General features: G+C 34.9%; 1 protein-coding gene across 40 annotated transcripts in view; it reads left to right on the top strand.

Moving 5' to 3' along the window:
• RIMS2 (regulating synaptic membrane exocytosis 2) overlaps positions 1-23,550 on the top strand; it is a 488,690-nt gene that overhangs the window by 254,010 nt on the left and 211,130 nt on the right. For 27 of the 40 annotated variants that reach the window (XM_059815854.1, XM_059815846.1, XM_059815832.1 and 24 more), the window contains 6 exons: positions 7,216-7,283; positions 8,962-9,081; positions 10,927-11,026; positions 11,833-11,956; positions 16,795-16,841; positions 18,013-18,125. In XM_059815854.1, coding sequence (XP_059671837.1) covers positions 7,216-7,283; positions 8,962-9,081; positions 10,927-11,026; positions 11,833-11,956; positions 16,795-16,841; positions 18,013-18,125 — 572 coding nt within the window. Of the gene's footprint in view, positions 1-7,215; positions 7,284-7,400; positions 7,610-8,961; positions 9,082-10,926; positions 11,027-11,832; positions 11,957-16,794; positions 16,842-18,012; positions 18,126-23,550 lie in introns of all 40 variants that reach the window. The other 13 variants (XM_059815848.1, XM_059815828.1, XM_059815837.1 and 10 more) reach the window with 1 other exon arrangement.

Raw genomic sequence — 23,550 nt, 5'->3', positions numbered from 1 at the left:
CCCTTTATCACATGTAGTGGTCCTATAAATCTGCAGATCCATGTATCAGAGCTGGAATTCCATCTGACTAAATGTAGACATCCACAAACTAGACATCTACACCCAAGCTAATTATCTTGACTTCTTTTACAGTCATTGAAGAAGAAAATACACTTCTTGAGTACAATTCATGTCAGCCTTAAACTGGATGTATAAAACAAGTCAGATGAATGGAGCCAAGAGTAACTGGTTCAGATATAGACATCTAAAACTACCTGAGATCAGTTTTCGGTGTCTCTACTTTTCAGGTGAGGGACACTTTCCTACTTATTACAACACCTGCTAGTATTCTAAGCTCCAAATCAAAAGTTTCTGCTGAACTGTGCAGAGTGATTTTCTTCTTAGTGCTTATGATTGTCAAGTTCCTGTGCAGAAGTGTGATTGTACTACTTAATCTTTGATTTCTTTTAAGAACTGCAGCATTGAATCTCATAAGTGGGTCAAGGTCTGCTGCCTAGGAGATCTGACAAAAGGTCCCCAAGATCTTTTGCATTTATTTATCTGGTTGCCCCGAGACTTTCCAACCCCCAGAATTAAGGCTCCTGAGGCCTTTGAATAAAGCTCTTGGAATAGGTGTCGCTGATTTGCATAGTCAGGGCTAAGTGCAAATGTCAGAGTGTGGTCCACAGCTTCCTTACCACTAATGAAGATTGATACATTTTTCTCCTGATTACTGCATTTCTCTATATTTCACGTATTAGAAGTGAAGACTGTACTTCATATCCTTTACATAAAGAACAGCTTCTCTTTTTGTTTTGGTAGGACCAGATCCTTCAGCCATTTTCCTAGGTTGTTCCATGTCAAAAACTGACAAATCCAGAGAAATAATTATTTCCAAACAAGAAATATTGAAATGCATGGTAAGAAGTTTCAAAGCCTGCTATAGACCTGCAAGAAGCAGCTTCCTTTTGTCATCAGTACTCAAACTGCGTTAGTGACTCTGCTGAAAAATATTTCTGCGCTTTATGTGTGCCAGGCAGCTTTGCATTTGTTCCTGCACCAAATGCTAGCATGTCCCTGAAGTGTCCAGAGCTGACAAAGCAATTGTTTAAGCACTCATGTAATCACCTCCAGGCAATTCTGGCTGTGTAGCTCCTCTTTGGACTCACCCGTGGTGTGGCAGTCTGGATGGATAGTATTGCAAACACAGAAAGGAACCTGCTTAAATGAGAGTTCTTCAATAGCTGTAGTCCACTTTCCACTTCTCTCCAGAGTCATTCTGCTATAGGGCTTCACTGGAAGCCTTGCAGTTAAGAAGAGGATCAAGTGACGTGGGATGTGCTCTGCTCACTGTAGCCTTATGCTGAAAATCAGCTTGGAGGGGAAATATACTCACTCAATTGCAAGGCTAAATCACCTGTAGTTTTGAGTAATGACACATCTGCACAATCATTGGCTCATGTAGTCAGTATGTGGTATGTATTCAGCACGCAGTATGTACTCAGGTAGACTCCACAGCTTGAAGAATTTAAAGTTATACGACCTGTCCTTTTTGGCAGTGAGATTTGAATCCAAGGAAATGGTCTTGTGTTGCTTGGTTCAAGACAAGATGATGTTTTTAATTTACCAAGGGAACAATTTTCCAGTTTAGATAGGTCTTGCTTTAGATAGGAAGGGGGTGGGTCATCCATATATCCTGTGTGAAGGTTTTGGGCACCTTAGAGCATCCCAAATGACTCTGCATGTATAGAATGGCCAATTAAGTTGAGTGTCTTATGTCTAAACTGTTTGGAAGATTAATGGTTTTGGATCTGACCATGAACTCAGAAAACACTCAAGAAACTGTAGGCACATACCATGTAGGTTAGATTGAAATTACTTAGTGCATTTTAAAAGGTGCTTAAATACCATATTTCTGGGTGAGAAAGCTGTTTTAAGAAGCAAAAAATACATAATCAAACATTAAAATAGAAGGGGAATGGAATCTGAATGGAATTCTTTTAAATATACACTGTTATTCCAGGTTCTCATTGCTACTGGAAGTTCCCATTGCTGTGTGTTCCTGGGAGGAGAAGAAGAAAAGCTTTTCCTCTGCCTATTTGGTTCTGGCTAAAGAAAATGAGCAAAACATACTAAACATCAGGAAGCTTACAAAGGCCCCAGCTTAACACCATTTATACAGAAAGGCTAGGTCACTGATGTGTTTTTTCTCCCAGTCTGTTTTGTCCATGCAGGCTTTCCATATACACATAGAGCTCACTGACATTAATAAGAGCAGACCTCACATATGTCCTTTCTTGTATCCAGCTGCACTCCTGAACTCCTGAGGCATCTGAATGCTGTTATAATGGCATTAGCTAAGAGTATCTTGCTTAGTAATACATTAGTTCCTTTTTCCATGAAAGATGGCTTGGATATTATAGCTTACATAATTTATCAACGAGGTGACATTTTTTCATGAGTCATTTCTGTTGCACACCCTAAAAGCACATATTCCCAATAATAAAGAATGTGCTGTTGCAGGAGAGAAATATATAAGAGACCAGCAAGTGTGTTTTCTGGTAGTCAGAATTAAAACTACAGTGTCTCTTCCAGAAAGATTATGGTTTAACAGTTTTTCTTGTAAGGAAGCAACTATGTGTCTTACATGTATTACTTTTAATTTTACAAGATTTCACAAATCATTTACCCAGTCAAGATTTTAATATTTATAGAACTTGCACTGAAAAATTTATGTCCAGTGATTTTATCAAGTCATTTATTGTACCTCAAAAAACTGTGGGTGTACTAAGCAATACATGTTTCTCGTAGAAATGTAATATGCTACAGGGTTTCCAGACAGTCATCCTGGGTGTATTTTTATAAGTTTAAATATTTTATTAATAATAGTTTGATGCATTTAATTAACTTCTATAATATTTAGACCTGTCATTTAGATGACTTAATGCAGTGTTAAGGGCAAAATCTAGATGATCTACAAGGGCTGTATAATTTCTAATTTCTATGACAATTTTTTTGAAACATATAGCTACATACTTTAATGGAAAAAAGAATATAGATATGAACAAAGCAGTCTTTGGATGGAGTTGTTGCTTATTTTCTTATTTAATTTTAGAATAATTGGTATTTACTGTGAGACAAAACTAAATTGAAAAGAAAGTCAGCTTTCTGCATCTTGACTGAAAAGGAGAGGGGAAAATAGTGGGAATGCTTTAATCTGGCACAAGGCTCAACTCTGCACATGCTCCTTTGTGCAGGTTTAGCTTCAAGGCTTACCATTTGATAAAGAGTAACTGTTGCTGCAAAATAACTGGATCCTTTAGAATGTAAGTAATTTCTATGTGCTAATGCCTCAAGTATGCTGGGCTAAATGTGTCTAATCTTGGAGACATATAGTATGTGGATATAGTAATACATGGGTGAGAGGAGTCTTGGAAACCTTTTTAGTAAGCAGAAATCAGTTACACCAGCAGATGAGCTTGGGACCTATGTTTAAAGATGTGAACACAGAAACTGGTCCAGAGATCCTTTTAGTCTCTATTACCACTGCTAAGTTAAAGAGTGAAAAAGAGAGTATATGATACCCCTGTTCAAATGACATATTAAAAGAAATATTTGGTATTTCTATTTATATAAAATAAATACAGTAAGGTTGCCTCCCATGAGACCTTGAAGAGTCCTGAGTCCTTTCTGTGATAATTTCGGTATTTTCTTGGATATGTAAACAAATAGTTGAGGCTGTGTCAAAATAGTAATTTAGGGTAGTAGGATCCTCCTGATGAAAAGATGATGACCATCTGAATGAGTCACTGAGACCATCTTTATAAGCAGTGGAGGAGAAATAAGTCATTTTGGGTATGATAAAGGTATGATTCATCTTACTTGGAAGTACACATATAAAACAGGTCAAATGAACCACACCTTAAGAAGTTCTGTTTCCCTTCACTGATTGTAAAAGGAACATAGTCTGTTTAGATGTATAGATCTGTACAATAAATATCCAAAGTTTGGGTAGAAGAATTAGAGGTCTCTAGATTCAATTATTTGAGAGTTGGCTGTAAAATTTCTCTAACAGGATGTAAAAGGACTTATATTATGAGAATTTTTTTCTCTGAAAGAAGAAATTACAAGTTCTATAGTAGGAAAATAACCAATGTATTTTATTTTTACTGTATAATGGGAAGTTTTAAAAATTTTAAGTTATTTCTCTCAATAATTTATCACTCTCAATAACTTAAATAATATGTGATATCAATAATATCACATGTTATTGTATGCATTAATGTATGTAGGTATGTAGGTTACTATTTTTGATAGCTCTGTTAAAAAAAAAAAAAAGATCCAGAATTTCTTTCTCTAACTGTGCATATGCCAGACTGTTAGAGCCCAACACTGGTCCACATTTGCTCATATAAACACCTACAGGATGAACTTATGTATGTACAGCCTATCTGTGGGCTGTGTGGGAATGTGTACATGGTGTTGTACATGGTCAGTACATCTCAAGGGCCTCAACTTTTCAATAACTTATTTTCCTATTTTTAAGAAGTTATTTTCAATGTAGGCACTCAAGTGACAGTTCAGTTTGATAGGAATCCTTTCTCCTGACAAGATAATACAAAACTGCATAATCGATATGGGAAATGGCATGAATACGAGAGCGGGCAAAACCATGACGGGTTTCATAAAGTGCAGGTAAAGTGCTATGTTCACTGTAGAACACCAGGGACATAATAGCTATACTCCTGGATTCCTTTCTGGTGGCTTCTTTTGGATTATAAGTGATAGTTGAGATTGTTGCTGAGAATTTTAAAACCTTAAAAAATGGCCAGGAATTTGCAGTGGTAGATTCTTAATGCTTAATGGTAGGTACCTACATTTAAATTTAGTCTTTTCAATGAAAATACTCCATTTCTCAGAAATAGTCAGGAATTAGAATCAGTGAGAATGATCAGTTTTAACTGATGTGCTTATAAAGCCCATTTTATTTCAGTGCTCTTCTCCTGGAATTAGGTACCAATTTATAGGGAACCAAATTACAAATTTTTTAGTCAGACTTTGGTTTTGGGTACTGCAGTTGCATTGATGACACAGAAAATAACTGCTGGGAAAAAACAGTATGGGCTCAAGTGCCTTTAGTTCATGCAACTAAAGCTGAGAAGTCATCATTATTGTAATGAGATGAGTTTTCCTCACTTAAGATCCATTTTAAAATATATTTTAAAACTAGGATTTGTAAAACAGGCAATATGTAGACTGGAACTCTTGCAATCTCCTGGATATCTCTATATATATATTTATGCACTAAAGGCTAGATCTTCATGATCTCACTGATTATTTCACTCAGTTCCTCTGAAGCAACGTCTTTGGAGACAGAGGTAAGACAGCACTGGAAATTCCATGTCAGAAGTACCTTTTGCAAAGTGTTATTATCTTTCAGAAGAATATTTCTCTTCCTTTTAGTAGGATAGCCACAGTTTTATCTGTAATATAGTCAAAATGTTAACTGTCATGAGAAAGCAATTTTGGTGAGAATTTCCCATTTTAAAATGTTATTTTCCTTTCAAGAAACACAGTTAATACATTTGCAGCAGGCCCATTTATTACTTAGAAAATATGAATGAATTAAAGCTTCAAAATAATTTCATGAGGTCCCTTACCACTGTTTTTATGAAATCAAAGGATATTTAATATGATACAATATTTCTGCAAAATGTAAGGGACTAAGTTCAAAGTGTCTTTTGGAAAAAAAAGCCTTTGTATTCCATATGTTTCCTCCTTTAAAATGAAAATGAGGCTTGATTTTTTTTTTTTTTTTTTTTTCCCCAAATAGCATATGCAAGTCTATATATTAGGAGAAAACAAGTGAAAAAAGGTCATATTTCTCATTGTACATAATATCCCTCTGAGGAGACTATATTTTATTTTTCTAAAGCATATATTAGCTTTTTGTAGTTTAGTTTTATGTGGCTGTATCTTCACGTCTTTTCTGTAAATTTTTCTAGACAAATGTTAAGTCTGTGATTAGACCTATTGATTATATTTCACCAACTTACTGATTTAGTTTCAGAGGAATAGGTTGAGCAATGTCAAAGCAGGGTCTGAAGTAATGGAAATAGAAAAATGTCGTCTGTGGTCTCTACTAAAAAGACCAGAGCTACTTTGGTTTAGTATTCTTTTGGTCATGAAATTCAATAGAAAAATCAGTATTTTTTCCTGCATACAGTAGTGTCAAAGTATTATGTAGCATGTAGTAACGAAATATTTTTCATGTAACATGTAGTAGGAATGGTGAAAAAAAAAAAGAGATAAATGTAATAATGCAAAATGTGTGGGCATAATTTACAACTTAAAGTACCTACATAAAAGAGAATGTTTTAAGTACATGAGTCATTCTCCAGTTCTATGGACAGCAGCATGAATATAAACTTCTTTAAAACTGTTTTTTAAACCTTTCTTCCTACCATGTGTCTGCCATACAGGTTAAATTCTGATTCTGTAAAACGTATATATACCTATATATTTTGTCAAAACCCTACACATTTATTACCAGTTATGAGGTACCTGTATTTATTAGAGTTCTTCCTGATATTTAACCAGTAGACATTTCTCTGTGAATGTCAAGCAAAGTTAATATGCTTTTTATTCTAAAAATATTTTCTGTATTTGTTTTTCTTATCATTCTATCATATTTAATAGACCATTTAGCCTTCCTTAAAACATCATCTACTATACAGCTGAATATAGAGTACCATTGTTTTAAGTATGTTATTGAAGTGATTAGAATAAATACTAGTTTGTATTAGAAAAGCAAAGAAATACGTTCCTTAAGACAAAACTGTTTCTTTAGATTATGATGAGAACTCATTCCATATTCAAATGCTTTCTTTTCTGAAAATCCTGTTAGGAAAACAATACAGTTTGCCTTTTCATTTAATTTACTGTAAGTAATTTTATAGGAACAGTTTAAAAGTCTCAAAAATTAATGCTTTACATTGTACATAATTTTATGCACACATAGATGCACAAAAACATACCTCCTTCCTCACTGTATTTCATATTCCATGTACTCTGTTGGAGCCTTAACTTTTTCTTGGAACCACTTTGCAAGCCCTGCTAGCAGAGGTTATGAATCAGATAGGATAATCAGAAGTCTTTACAATTTTACTGTATCTTTGTCTGTCCTTTCTTTCGCCTTTCCTTTACTGCACTATCTTGTCTGTCTGATTCTCACAGGAGACATGGATTACAACTGGTTGGACCATACGTCTTGGCATAGCAGTGAGGCATCCCCAATGTCTTTGGTGAGACATGTGGAGCCTTACCATTTAGTTTCCTTTATCATTTCACATTTCCTTTGTTTTATTTACACCTTTGCATGTTTTCTTTTTTGTATCCTTTTTTTTATCCCGCACCTATAGGGGACAGTCAAAGGGGAAAAAGAAAAACTAGTGAGCAGGCAGTTTTGTCGGATTCTAACACCTTATCCGAGAGGCAAAAGAAAATGGTGTGCTTTCGTGGCCACTCTTTGGAAGAGGACTTGGAATGGTCTGAGCCTCAGATAAAAGACTCTGGGGTAGATACGTGTAGTAGCACAACTCTAAACGAGGAACATAGCCATAGCGAGAAGGTACTGAGATTGTGGAGCCTGCATTTTAACCTGCTCATTTGATCTTTGTTTGCTCTCTGTCACTCATTAAAATAGTGCATAAAATAAAAGATAGGGTGTTTCTAGAGACAATGTAGCATTTCTTAAGGTGCAGAAAAGAAAAACAAATGAAAAGTCCCTGCATGCTTGCAGCTTTTACTGTTTGGCAGCCTAAGAAAAAAATTGAGAGGCATAAAGGAGTGTTGGTCTTATGGTTGCATAATAGCATATCATGGCATTACTTTCAAGTATAAAGTAATTAACAATAAGGATTCTACTGATTGGCTTATTTGCTTTACTATGTTCAAACTCCTGGGGCTGAAATTAAATTAATAGTTTAAACCCCAGGTGAAAAGGGAGAAAATTGGGTCTCTCTGCACAAAAAAGTTGTTTTTCTTTTTTCCCTTTCACTGTCATGGTGGTTGTTCTTTTGTTTTGTTGCCATGCCATTTTTGTGCAGTATTGTGCAGAATTAAAGGCTTTGCCATCTGCTTTGGTTTTGGGGTTTTTTTTTTGCTTTCTGTTTGGTAGAGATTATGATAAATCTTTTTAGAGTTATTAGTTGTAATGGGAGCAGATTTGTCTATGCCTGCTAATTTTGCATGAAATAGAGCATGAAATAGTATTTTTCTGTGAAAAAGTGCTATGATTACAGAAAATAAAATGTTAAAATTTTATTAATTATGCCAATATACAACTGTGCCCATGTATAGTAATGGAATAATAACATTCACTGTAACTATGCTTCATATGTGAAGTAATTATTCCAAGAAAGAAGCAATACATTTAAATAGAGTAATGACTATACATTTTAATGAATTCTCTAATTTTTAATATACTACTACTGAGAGAAAGTAAAACACTGAAAAAAGTTTGTCAGTCTTAGAGAAAACTGACATGTTTGGAATAGTGAAAAAAGAAGAAATGTCTTACATCAAATTTCTGTTTTGAGTTAAACTTCTTTTTCAGTACTACTATTATACTAGACCTCTACAGTTGTTTTTGTCAGTATTCAGGTGTGATTGTCATTGTGTGTAGATAACTATGTATAGTTGTCTGTATCTGTCTAATCAAGACACAAAGATCATTCTAGATATTGACAAATTGAATTTAGTAAATTAATGTTATTAAATATTAGACATACATTGTGATGGACTATATATCCAAATAAATCTTTTCCAGCACAGTCTTCTGTCATTCTATTACATTAAATATGAGTGTAATCATAATACTTTCATAGCATTTTTAAAATGTATCAGGAAATGAGAAGTATTACTGAAATATTTTTCTTTAAAATCCCATTCACTGTATTTTCCATTAACACCACATGATAGCATCCAGTAACTTGGCAACCATCCAAAGATGGAGACCGTCTCATTGGTCGGATTTTGTTAAATAAACGACTAAAAGATGGAAGTGTGCCTAGAGACTCAGGAGCAATGCTTGGATTGAAGGTTGGTAATGAATAATTTTGGAACTAACAACTCTCTCAGTTAAATTAGCTACCTTTATAATGAAAGTATTCTCATATTTTATAGTGTATGCTTACTGATATCTATAATGCCTTATCATTCTCAAAATTACAATAGAGAGACATTTTATATTCAATTACCAAGAGTAATTTTACAGGATCCCTGACAGGCTCCAAAAATTGTATTTTTCCGAAAGACTAGACATGTTTGCACAAGTTTTCTAAGAATGTCTGCTCTGCAAGGTACTAATTGCATCCTTGCTGGGCAAGCAAAGCCCTGTCCACTTTCTTCAGTATTGAGCACTGCACCATGATATAACTTCTGTTCCCCAAAAGAAGGGGAAAATGTGAAAAATAAATTATCTCTTTTGAAGATCTGGGGGACATGTGGAAGTTAATGACATTTCAATCCAGAGCAGGGTCTGCCAATGGAAGAGCCTCTTTCTGGATTTTTTTCCCCTCTTATTGTTGGATTTGCTACATTTTAAATACACAAGACAGAAAATTATTTTATATTTATTGTATATTATCACAAAGTAATGTATTTGAATCCTTTCAGTGATGCAGTACTTTTCGAACACATTTTAAAGTTATTTCTAGCTCATATCTTGATCTCATTTTTGTGTGATATTATCATTTTCAGTTCCAGCAATACTAGTACAAGAATGAGAATTAATTAAACACAGTAAAAGAAACAAGCATGTATTTATTTTTATTGAACATCCTTGTTGTGAGAAATCATTAAGAAGTTTGATTAATTCTCTTTACTTAGCATGACACTGACTTCACGTTGGGTACACAGATTAGGCTATAGTCATACATTGTAAATAGGGATTAAATCAGTGTAGATATAACTTACACTAACATGCCTTGGAAATTTTTGAATTTTTTATTTAATTGACAAATTATTTTATTTTTAAGTCAGTGGAGAAGCCAGTTGAGCATCATTTTTGATATGTGTGTTATTGTTTTAATGTCAGAAAATGTAAGAGAAGAAACTAACAGTGCCACTATGAAGTACTTTTTGTTTAAATTTCCATGTTTAAAATTCTAAAATCTTCCATTATAAAGATGAACTCTTCACTGAGATTCATGAATAGTTTAGATTCAAAAGTAACTATTTTTTAATCTCAATAGACATCTGAAAAGAGTGAATTTCAGCAGTTATTCCTGACCTGAATTTTCAAATATTTACATTTTTGAAAGTAACTGAAACTGGATTTAGTATTACAAATTTTAAATCCCAATATGAAGACTGTTAAGAAACCTTAAGAATTTGAAGATTATGCAGTTATAACTGATTCTGAAATGTGAATCTCCTGATTCTAATATAAATATTAAGGTCAAACCTGTTGAAGTTTCCTGTAGAGAAATCTTCAGTATGACAAGTATTTTCTTCTGACTTGTCCAGCCAAAGTGAATTTGATTAATTGAGATGTTTGATGCTTAGTGTGAACATCATGAGTTCTGTTACATTAATATAGCTGTTTTCAGTTAAAAAGTATTGAAGTAAGCAGTCTAATGACCAGTACCTTACTTTTTCTGGGTGGTAATTTATAATACAGTGAAATACTATACATATATTTGCTAAAGTTTAAAAGCTTTAACATTCTGTGTTTGCATTGTGTTAAAATTACACAAATAGCCAGAACAGGAACAAGCATAACCTGTCTTAGCCAAAATTCTGTGGTGGTTTTTTCAAGTGTATCTGTCTTACCTGGGCTACCTGAAAACCAAGGAAATAATTGAATTCTTCCTTCTGTTGCCAGAACATTTAAGTAATTTAAAGTAATTTTCATTCTATGAAAATACTTCCTCGTTGAAACAGGTAGTAGGAGGAAAGATGACTGAATCAGGTCGACTCTGCGCATTTATCACCAAAGTTAAAAAAGGAAGCTTAGCTGATACAGTGGGGCATCTTAGACCAGGTATGTATCTACTATAGATCTATACTGCTGACCTGCCTTTCTGAAGGTGATAACAAGTGAGCGGGTTTAATTAGATGTGAGATTATATTAAATAGGTGTGATGAACTACTGCAGAACACAACCTGATATTCAGTTACTAGATTATTGACATTACTGCTTTTGTGGAATGCATAAATTCTCATGTTGTTCAAAATCATATTTTAACATTTTCATTCATGTTTTTATACTCAAAATAATATTCCACTGATGTCCTGCCCAGTCATTTTGTGGTGTATATTTTATTTAGAGCAAACCAAGCTACTACAAATGTGTGAACAGAAACAGTTTGGCTAAGAAACTGCTTCTATCCCAACATGCAAATCATGGATTGCTAGATTGAAGAATGTGCAAGAAATATTAACTATTAACATAAGAACTATCTGAACCTTAAATACTAAATTTGTAGGGGTAAATGGATCTTCAAAATAGTAAGTTGATGAGATATGCTGTTTTAAAGATCTGCATTTTCTAAAGAGCACGTTGGGATTTCTGTAAGCCACAGCTGCCAAAGCAAGTAAGAGCTGTATCTAATTTGATAGGGGTTCTATTGAATTGAAGATAAAATTGTTTCACTGAACTTTCCCTATTTGAAGCTGAGCTGCAGAAAACCTTTAATACTCATGATTTTCCTGTATGAAGAACTCCAAACTTGTTATACAACACAGGTTTCACAATTCAGTAAACTGACAGTAGAATGGCTTAAATTGTCATTGTAAGTACAGTCCACAGCAGACTTACTAAGCAGAGTGTTATTACTGAAATTATAGGTGATGAAGTATTAGAATGGAATGGAAGGCTACTGCAAGGAGCCACCTTTGAGGAGGTGTATAACATCATTTTAGAATCCAAACCTGAGCCACAAGTGGAGCTTGTCGTTTCAAGACCAATAGGGTAAGTAATTTTGTAATTTTTTTTATTAAATATGATAAAAATGCTGCTAAATTTCACTTTTAGGGCAGAGCTTATCAAACAGATTAATAAACACTGTAAACAGTAAAACTGTATGCAAAATTCTGTAACCCAAAAGCATAGCTAGTATGATAGGGCATGCCAGTAAGTAAAAAGAGCTGATGTGAAATCCTGTATTCTCTGAAAGAGTCCCGGCATTATCTGGTTGTTTAGTTGGTGATGCAGCCTATATTGGCTCTGAAACTGTGGTTATACTCTTTATTGTTGCAGTTCTTGACTCTAGATTTTTATTTCTCCATTCCCATTTTTATATAACATATATAAAATTATGTATTCGTATTTGGTCTATGAACTGATGATGAACTCTATTTATTGAGAGTCTGCAGTGTAGAATTTTCCCAAAATACAGTATGCTAATGACATAATCAGTATGCTTTGGAAAGTCTCGAATCCATATTCTCATCATCTTCATCTATGAAATTTATTAAATTATTGCCTGTTATCTAATACAGAACATATCTGAATGAACAGCTAGCACTGTGTGGGACTTTTTCTTTGGTGCTTTACATTGCCCAGTTTTCTTAACTTTTATCTCTCAATGTCTAAACTTAATTTTTTCTTGCATGGCAATAGGGCTGTTAGAGTTGCTTTGTTATATTAGACTGAAAATACTTCCCCTTCTTCATCTGTTCTTTTTCTTCCAAGTTCCTACAGCCTACAGTCACATCCATCCCTTTTTCACTTCTCCATTGGACGTTCCATAGCTGGTCACACCAGGGCTGTGAAGAGGGGGATACTTACTGCTGAATTTGAAGATGCTTACAGTTGTTAAGAATTTTCTCTTTTCCCATGCAGAATTTATTATGATGTATATCATGTACGAGACAGGGTGCTAGGTAATCTCATCTAGGCTCCCTTTTCCACGTGAGGTTGGACCAGATGGTCTTTCAAGATCCCTTCCAGCCTTGGCTGTTCTATGATTCTATGGTTCTATAATTATATATTAATAAATATATTTATCCCTTTATTTTGTATAAGATGCACACAATTATCTTAGCTTTATATGAGAAAGCATGGGTAACATAACAACTAAAAATCGAGAAGTACTAAAAAAAAATCTAGAACTGTACATCTGAGGATGGAATTTCAGTGAGGATAATTTGTTATCGGTTCAGCTATAATAGGAACTTAATGTGTTTCACACATCAGGAACTTAACGTGTAGGAACTTAATTTGGTTTGACAATTTTAAACAAAGTTGATAATAACAAAAACTGCTTTAGCTTGTCAGTGAGCTGAGAGGTTATCTCCTACATATATATTGAGTTGCAGCCCCTTTAGCGTGAAGGCTGTATCATCTGTCCTGTCCTTAAAAACATTTGCATAACTTGGCAGTTGCACGTATAATAGTAATGCTAAGGGACAGACTAAATTACTAGAAGAATATTGTCTCAGAAAAGGAGGTTTCAAATTAATTTCATACAGGTGTAAGATTTTTCATAGTTTCTCTCAAACAGGAGTTTATAGCAAAAGTTTCAAGGAACTGCTAACGTCTTGAAAATATTCATTTTTTTTTCTCTTTCTGCTTCTCTTCATTGTACAAAACCTCCTGTATTCTTTCTTGTGCTTTTATATTTACTGTCTGTTGTTTACCTTCCTTATCATCATGTCTTTTGTTATGTTGCCATGTGCTCCACTTGCTGTCACTAGAGCAGCTCATCTATAATTCCTTAAAGAAAGTAATGTGGGCTCTCAAGATGCCTTCTTCAGCATTAACTGCTTGCCACATAGTCTGAAGAACTGAGCCAGGTCAGGGCTAAAAAAGTTGTTCTGTGTACTTGATTCCCAGTGTCTTTTTGCAGTAGACGTAAAAGAGGGTTTTCACTTCCAAAACTCCAGTTACTAATCTAAACGGGTTTATAACTGAAGTCTCAGTGATGAATAGTTTCTGCAAGTTGGTAAGGTTTTCGATTCTGGTTAGATGTATGTAATTCTTTGGATTTTGATATTGACGATATAACTTCAGAAATGTTTTTCATGAGATTTGAGCTGATGAACTGGAGATACCATATTATCTTCTCAGTTTAGAAGATTTCAGGTCATAATCAAATGGACTATAGAAATTAATATCTTATGCTTGCCCAAAGAAATATAACACCATAGGTCTGTGTTCTGCCCCAGGTAATAAAGTTTCAATGTATTTAAAATCATTAAAAGTTCAGATTTACCAGATGTCAGAAGTGATAATTATTTCAATTAGCATAATTGATGTCCACTTGGAGGATTTAACTTTTGCATTGTGGTGTATCCCATTACTTACTTATTAAAGAGAGTCTCTTGATGGTCTCATGGCAGCGCACTAACTCATGCCAGAAAGCTTCAGACAGTTACTGGCAATTAACTTAGCCGAGAAAGAGAGCCTGTTGTCACATCCTGATATTCTGAATACAAAACCAAATTCTGGTAAACATGATTGTTAGTTCTTTTTCATTTTCCTATGGGCTGACTGCTATGAAAACTGAAGATGACAAGCTAAGCTGATAAAGGAAGACAAAATGGGAGGCTCGTTTAAAAAAAAAATGATCATACCATTTTGGCATGCAATTTATTGCTTTTTCTGTCTTAAAATAAAAATTGATGGCCAAGTTGCTATTCTGTGTGAGCTGGCTGTCTCATATGCAAGACCTTATCTTTTTTCTGCTTCCTAATTCTCAGAAATAGTTATTTTAAAATGCATGTTATTTTAATAGTTACTACTGTTTTGAATTTGGAAGGTATGATGCATTGTGCTTTATTAATTATTCTATACAATCTGCTTGCAGTGGAACATATCTTAAAATGTAAAAAGATACCTAAAACTAGTTCTGCTTCTCCTACATCTGTTTATCTCAGTAAAAGTTCCTTGAAGAAAACACCATTCACACTACCATGAAATACTGGGATCTGTATGCTTTAGGAACATAAATTATAGTGTTCAAAGCTTTCAAGTTTATTGTTTCAGCTATCTATAGAAAACTCATATTCCATCTGTTCACAATGATACATGTTTTCAAAGTTTTCTTCCCAAACTCATATGATAGAAATACTTTTTTGAAATTACAAGTTAGGCTCAGGAGTGTATTTCTGAGTAAAGTAATAGGTATTGGGTGCCTTTATAAATTCTGCATATATCAAATATGCAAACATAAATATTTACTTCTTCAACAGCCCTTGCAAGTTTCTGACAAGTTTTGCTTACTAACAGCAGAGACAGTGATCTTTCCTTCTTTACAGTGGGCAGTTACAGCAGTTGCATGCCTTCTGATTGGTTTGTATTATTGGATACTGTGCATCAATTCATTTGCAAAGTTTCCTCAATCTGCTTAGTAAAGCTATCTTTCTAATGAGTCTTGAAAAATATTTGGAAACAGTATACCAAAAAGGTACTAGATAACTTTTCTTTATACATAGTACAGCCTCTTTTTTTCATTGTATGAGACAGTAGATATCACTGAAAGCACTTTTAACTTCCCCTTCCTTTTCATATACCTTAGTGATGGGTTGTCCTTGGCTGACCACCAAATGCCCACCCAGCCACTCTCTCCCTTCCCCTCCTCAGCAGGACAGGGGGAGAAAATAAGATGGAAAAGCTCATGGGTCAAGATAAGGGTGGGGAGATCATGCCGCAATTACCATAAACAAAAAACCCCCCAGATTTGACTTGGGGATGACTAATTTAATGTACTAGGAATTAATAAGAGAATAAGAGAGTGAGAAATAAGAACAAAACTAAACCCACCTTTCCCTCACCTCCCTTCTTCCCAGGCTCAAATTCACTCCTTTGCTCCTGCTACATAGCTCTTTTTACCGTTTATCAATACGTTATCACAGAGGCACCACCGCCTTGGCTGATGGGCTCAGCTGTGCCCTGTGGTGGGTCCGTTGGAGCCGGCTGGAACCAGCTGGAACTGGCGGTGTCCGGCACGGGGCAGCCCCGGCCTCTCCTCACAGAGCCCCCGCTGCCAGCCCCTCGGCACCGACACCCCACGCAACCTTGAAGAAGCCAACTGCACTGAAACACACATCATTATCTTAAATATTGTTCTTTCTGTGACTCGGAGCTGAAGCTCTTCATCTTGCTTGGTTTTGCTGAAATACCTCCAAAATTATTTATTAGCATATTGATATTTTTTATTAACATACAGTAATGTTTGCCCCTCATAGGCAGAATATGTTCCTTTGGGGGGTGGGCAGACGTAATGAGGTACTTCGTCATTGCGACTGAGTGCTTTAAAATTACATAGCTATACACAAAATTTAATACAGGTGTTGCAACACCTCATGTGTATGCAAGTATGCTATTTTGCCAAAGGAAATTGCACATTTTATTTAGTCATGGAAAAGGTAAGATTGTCCAGATTTGGGGTTCAAGGACAGGAATGGACACATTGGGATAGCCATTATTGGCAGTCTAGTATGTTTGAGTGAGGGTCCAATAAATTTAATTAATGTGTAATGTCATCATAAAGTCTACTACTGACAGTTTTAGTCTACCATTAACTCTGAGATTGTTCTTTTTTTAATTTACTGAATTATTTTGTTTCTGACTGTGCAGCCTCTCTCCTGCATCCACCAAACCACATGTTCTGTAGGCTTTAATTTGCCACTGACATTATTTATACTGGATAGAAGATAAATCGTCATCGTGGCTGAGGACAGCAAGCAGATCATACACCATTCCTGAGGCATTCCATGGTGGCTTGAGAAGTGTTATAGTGTAACTGAAATTTGAATATGCTTGTTAGATAAAGGATCAGCCTGTCTTAATTTTCCTGATTTCAGGGACATTCCCAGAATACCTGACAGCACACATGCACAGCTGGAGTCCAGTAAGTTTCAATTGTGGGGTAGGAAAATCTTCTCTCTCTTTTATGTAAGCACAAATAGCTTGAAAAATGTCATCTACAGTTAGTAGAGCTCTTGTCTCTTTGTCCATATTAGTCTCAGTATGTCATCTTATTGTACTATCTATCTAACTTTGTTTAATAATAAGCTATCAAAAGCCAGGATATTTTGATTTAGGCTTGAGATTTGGTTACAGGCTTAGGCTATTTTTGATTGACAAGAAAAGCTTATTTCTAACTAATATACAAGAACATTAACAGTAATTTTTAATTTCCTGTTTTGTCGTTCTGCATTTCGATTGAACCTTACAAACTAAAAATGCGGATGAAATGTTCTTTATTTACAACCTGAGAGACAGCTACTTTGAAATTAGAATACTTCTACTTTATTAGAACCATTCAGCGCTCGTTAAATTGGCTAAACCAGTATTTCATGTGGGGGAAAAAGAACTTGTTCTTTGGCTTAGATCTGATAAGATGGATTTCAGCCTGGTGTTATTTTTTTTCATTGTTTTAGAACTCTTTTATAATAGAAGCCATGAATAAATGCAATGGCATAAACTTGATTATAATAATATGAAAAACTCCTCCAATAACTTTTCACTGATCAGCCAAGTCTTAAAATAAAATCCATTTTATGTTTTGTGAGATGTGGATTGTCTTTTGTATTTATAAAAATACTTTACTTTTACTCTATGTTTTATATGTCAAATCTTGTCCTCTGGCAGTTTGTAGACCTTGTAGATTTGAAACAAAATGCACAAAAAATATTACATGCATCTTGATGTTTTTGTAAAAATCTAACTAAAAATTAGTCTGATTGTACAAGATAATAAGTCAGAAGACTGAATTGCTTTGACCACAGTAAAGTATTTACTTTACTATTTAGGAATTTTGGGCCTTCAACTTACTGACACAATTACAGTCAGAAATAGCTGAATAAACTCTTTTTCAGTCTATAAATAAAAGCTTTTGATTTCATCTGAACACCAAAAGATTGAGTATAATTATTTGGTAACTTTAAATATATAAAAAAGTGATATTTATCACAACTTCATTGTATGTTTGCTTATATTTCTACAATTTTTATTTAAAAAGCGTTGTGAAAAATGCATAAGTGCTACTATTTATAAAATATTTTTATTTATAATTACAGGTTCTAGTTCATTTGAATCTCAAAAAATGGACCGACCTTCTATTTCAGTGACTTCTCCTATGAGTCCTGGCATGTTAAGGGATGTTCCACAGTTCTTGTCTGGACAACTTTCAGTATGTAAACATTTCATTGATATTAATGTTGTGCTTTTTGCAGGATATACAAGTCTCACTGCAGAGTGCAAGCTACCTCTAACAGAAATTCCTTGTTAAACTAGCTAAATTTTTTGGTTAATGCTACATAACTCAGTGTAGGCAGGGCCATAGTTTCATAAGGACATTCCATTTTATTAGCTTTTGGAAATTTTATATATGTTGAATTATATATATATATATATGTATATTTATCTAGTAAGCTAGACTGGTAGAGTCAAATTTTTAAAAAGGTCTAAGCTTGGCCTCCAGTTATGTTTGTGCTGTTGAATGTATACACTTTTTCAACTGTAACACTTACATGTACAGTTGGTAGATTTTATTACCTGTGTGCTTGGACATTAATATTGCTTATTTCTTATGCACTAGTTTTCATATATACCTTTCCCCAGATATCCATTTGATCGTTTACTGTTGTATTCTTTGTACCCATGTTATTCACTTTTGTTCTTCACTCTCATCGAGAACAAAGTTCATTACATTAATGTTTTCTTTAAAAGCATAATTTTTTGTACTAAACCGAAGAACTAGGTTTTTGTAAATCTTTCTGTGTCGTTTACAAGTCCAAAGTGTGATTTTTCAAAAGTGCTCAGTTGTGGCCTGTTACATGTTGAAAAGGAGAGGAAAATGGAATGGAAGCAGTGCAAAAGTGGTGTTAAACAAGTTTGAAAATGTCACATTTCTTCCAAGTTGTTTATATTAAGATAAGGAGTGCTCCATAAAAATGTGCATAAAATCTAAGCAGACTGTTTATAGGTCACACAGAAATGATTAATGATATTGATAGAGGAGAGGAAGAAATATTTTTCTGTCTGTTCAGCAGACAGCATTCTGCAATGCATGAGACATTATTTGTTTCGCTCATCAGATCAGCCACCTACAATACGTAATTTTTAATTTTCTGTAACTGTTGTACTTAACTACTTTGAAAGACTCAATCCTTTGGATAAATGGAAAACTAGAAATCTTGACTGTAGGGTACAGAATGCTTTGCACAAAATACAATGACAAGGGAACATGAACATGCACTGTCAAAATATACAGACCAAGGTTTCTAAAAACCAAATTAGTTTTACAAGACAGCAAAAATTGTTGACAGTGGAAACAGGTGGGAAATATCTTTTGGCTAAATCTCATAAAAGATTAACCTGTCAAAAAGTTTTGGGTCCTAGCTCTCAGCACAAAATTCAAGATCCAGAGTTAGCTGCTCAGGCATCCAATGCACAGACACTGTGGAATAATGGTCCAAGTAGGAACCACACAGAACTGACTTCCTCACTTTCTCGGTTTCAGAAACAAAATCTTTAGGATTTTAAGATTAGGATTTCTTAGTAAAGTCAGTAAGTCTATTGATTTTGTGGTTTGATAGGATATTGCAGTTTGAGGTGCATAAGAATAGTATCAGGGTATTTCGAGGTATATTCTCATTTACTGAGAATAAAAGAATTCACAAGGTTTTTTAATCTCATAATGGCATATAAATTCAGTGTTTAACTCGAAAAGGCATAATTCCTATTTTTAATTATTTTTTGCTTGTTTCAAGATATAAATGCCTTTATTAATAAGTTTATTGCATTTCTGTCCTTATAAGGTAACCAAATAACGTTAGGAGACATTTAAAGATCTTTCCTACGTTTGTTCTCTTTGTACTCCCTTATGTACTGTTTGCAATTATACGCGATACTCCCTACTGCACAATATCGTTGTTTCCCTCAGAGAGCAGCTGGTATCTGAGAACACACAGCTCCAGTTGACTGACACTGAAGTCAGAAATGTTTAGTAATTCCCTAAAGTCCCACTGTCTCAATGTAGACACCTAACATTAGTAGACAGTTTGAAAATTTGGACACTTATCTTACCTCACCAGCTAAAGGAAAGTTGGAAATAGCTGTAATTCATGTTAATCATGTTAATGGCACAACCCATCTCCTGCTTATGTTGGCTCAAGGCTTTGGGAGGCTAGTACTAAACCTTTTGCTTTGCGAGGAAAGGTGGCTGTCACAACGTCTGAAGATGGTGTGGATAGATAGCAACGTGGCACCTAACTGGGCACACTGAATGTGTAGACTAGAATATATTTTTAGAAAAAGATGACTTTAAGAGAGTTGAAGTATTCTACAGGAACAGTTTTTTTCAAAAGAGTAAATACCTGTAGTTTATTTTTGATCTGATATTTTAAGTTAGTTTTGAAAAATCACAAATGTTTTGAGTTTTCAGTTTTGGGGGTTTATGTGTCTTGAAGGTAGTGCAATGAATAGTTTTTCCTTAACTTTTTAAAATTTTGGTTTCTCCTTTTATAACTTTAAAAAGCTTTGAAACTTCAGAAGAGTTAGTGAAGTAAACAACTCTTTGTAGAATTGGTGATGTTTTGAAAAATCAGAATGGACTATGAGGTTTTCTAATTTTGGACCTTTAGCAAAGGTGAAGTAATAGGGAAAAATTGAATTTTAAAGATCTCCTCAAGTTCCAAAAAAAATTTTAGTTTGAACACTAAAAAATGAACGAGCTTCAGTATTTTGTTTTTCCATGTTTTTAATCAGCTCTTTTCTGACAGAACAGTTGATGGAACACTCATTCGTTCCAAATAGCTGAGTAAGATGGAAATAGAAGGAAATACTAAATTTTGAATGTAATTGGGAATGTGCTTTTTATGGTGAGTGCCTAGGCAGGAGAATAACTTCAGAGCCCTGGCAGTAGAAGGGGACAAGATGCTGTTCTTTTTCGAAGTGGCAGGTCAGTTGATGTTCTGGGAGATCGTTGCTGAATTCAGACAGGTGTGATGAATTTGAGACAACGGATGATAGGCAAGATTTTGGAAGTGTTTCTGTATTTTCTGTACTTTTGGATAATACCATGTAGTCCTGATGGGCTGTTGTTAGGGCAGCTGTGGTTAATAGGCTGTGAAATACAAAAGTTGTGAGCAGAAGCGGAGATACCTACAGTTCGGGTGGAGGTCTGAAGTATTTGAATAAACACTTGGATATATGCATCCTTATTCAGACAGTGCTACAGAACCTTTAAGGTTTTTTATATTAATAGTGTTTTGGAATGTATTTCTTTATGTTCAGTATGGTTTTAGCCAGTTTAGCTGCAGTGATGCCTCTCTATTACTCAGGGATGTCTTTCTCTGTTCAGTCTTCCGTGTTTTCCTCTGTATTAGCATTGGTCTGTGTACCTGTTTTCTTCTGCTGAGGTTACAGTGACACTCCAGAGCTGGCTAATAGGAATTTCCATGAAGCAAACCATCTCACATAGCTAGGAAATCTTCTTTCCCTTAATAATTATTCTGCCCAAATACATATTTAATTGAAGAAATTATGTGCAGCTACAGTAAACTATTGCATGCTATAATTTACTAAGGTATATAAATAATTTATCTGTATTCTGTGCAGTTTATTTTATGGCATCTTTGATCCACATTGTTCTTTCAGGGGAGTGTCTGACTGTTATTGCAATTATTGTTTTCTTATTATTTGCTTTGTCTGGTTCCCGTTTCTGTGTTTTTTCACTGATTTATTTTTCTTTTAATACAATTTTGAAAAAGTCTGTATTCTTTGTGTGTTGGTGCTTTTCACTTCATTACTGCATTCTGGCTACTTTTTCAATACTGCAGGAAAAGTGTAACTTGGAATGCTTTTGCAATAGTTAGGTTTAGAGACTGATAATGACTAGAAGACAGTGTAAGTGGATACAGGTATAAAATTACAATATTTCGTTTTTGTACTGGTGGAAATTCTCACAGAAAAGGGATATAATTTATAAAATTAATATATTTCCTTGTATGGCTGCACCACAGAACCACTTCAATAGATTTTCCATATATATTCAGCTTATAAAACAATAACATTACAGGTATATTAATAATAGTTGTAATATCTGTAGCATATTAGAAAGCGGATATTGTACATTGTGAAGGACATATGTCAGCATATTGGGGGGATGAGGTCAAGTATGAGACATGCTCCCCTTCCCCCTTTCACCTTTTCCTTTTTCCCTTTCTTTTCTCCCCTTTCTACCTCTACACAAGTAAATTGCTGTTGCTCTAATGTCAAAACCTGGAAAGTTCTAGGTAGTGCACACAATGTGCTTATTGCCCTCCGTTTTCCAAGGCAGAATACGGCAGGTGAGGATTGTTGGTGCATGGTAGAGGAGATATTCTATCCCTCTTAGGATTGTAATATTCTGGAACATCTGTATTTCTCTTGTAATATGGAGCAGAAGCAAGCTGAAGATCTACTTTTATTGTACATGAGTAGGTGATATTCTGGCGCCCATACATTGGGCTATGCAGTACTGCCTGTGCAGAGTGGGTGGCAGCGTGCAGGTGCTGCACCTCGCAGAGCACAGGAGCACATCAGACAAAACCCGTGATCCAGACTGTCAAATTTTCTTATATATCCTCTTGCTTTGGTGTGGGAACAGATAACTTCACACATTTTATGGAACAGATTTCTCTCGCATCTGTGCATGCCAAGTAAGCAAGAAAGATGGCAGAAGCACGCTGCCTATCTCCATACTTTGGATACATTTATTACAGAAGTGAATATTAAGTAGTAGTTTCTTTCCATTGTTTTGAAGTAGATCAATAATCTCAGGAAAACCAAGTAGGGAGGTAAAGGAGATTCAAATCTGTCAGATTGCTGTGGTTGTTGGGACCTACTCCCATGCTCCTGTTCCCCCACTGACTGGCCGTCTGAGGTATCAACACGTGCTCCTGTTCCTGTCCATTCCCCATACTTAGTACCCTTTCTGTGACACTCCATTAGCTGTTGCTCTAAGCTGAAGATGGAGAGTGGTTGGTTGGAGTTTGTAGCTAGTTCAGGAACTTAGGAGTGTTACCTGCACTGATGTATTCTTGATATAGCCCACTGGAAGCCACAAAGCTGTATGTGGTCTGAAGTATCACAAAAATAAGAGTTATAAATGCATCTGTGTGTGCAATGCAACTACTGAGTTTGCTAAATGCTCTAGATCCCATTTCATGCAAGGGTTTTCTGTATATACCATATGTCACTTCTGTCATATTTGCTAGAAAATTGAAATACGTCGATTGTACCTTCCCCCATGGAATGTCAATACCAGATAGCGCTAACTTTCTTTTAATGGTTTTTAAAGTATTTAGGAGGGCTTTTTATAAAAATGCCTCTTAAAGTTGCAGAAAAGAGAAAACCTTTTACTTTACTTGCTTTACTCTAGAAAGCAACCAAAGTTGTCAGTGCATGAACTGTACTTGTTTCTGTCTCTGAATATGCATCTACAATGTTCCTGAAAGAGATGATCGAGCTGAACTTATGTTTCCTACCCCACTTTTAAATCACACTTTGCTGACCTACTCCTTTTGTTAATGTTATTTCTAAATACATTGTAAATGTTATCTGTAGACGCG

This window comes from Gavia stellata, chromosome 3 (assembly GCF_030936135.1).
Source record: "Gavia stellata isolate bGavSte3 chromosome 3, bGavSte3.hap2, whole genome shotgun sequence".
NCBI classification, from domain to species: Eukaryota; Metazoa; Chordata; class Aves; order Gaviiformes; family Gaviidae; genus Gavia; species Gavia stellata.
This window is presented reverse-complemented; position numbering and strand designations above follow the sequence as displayed.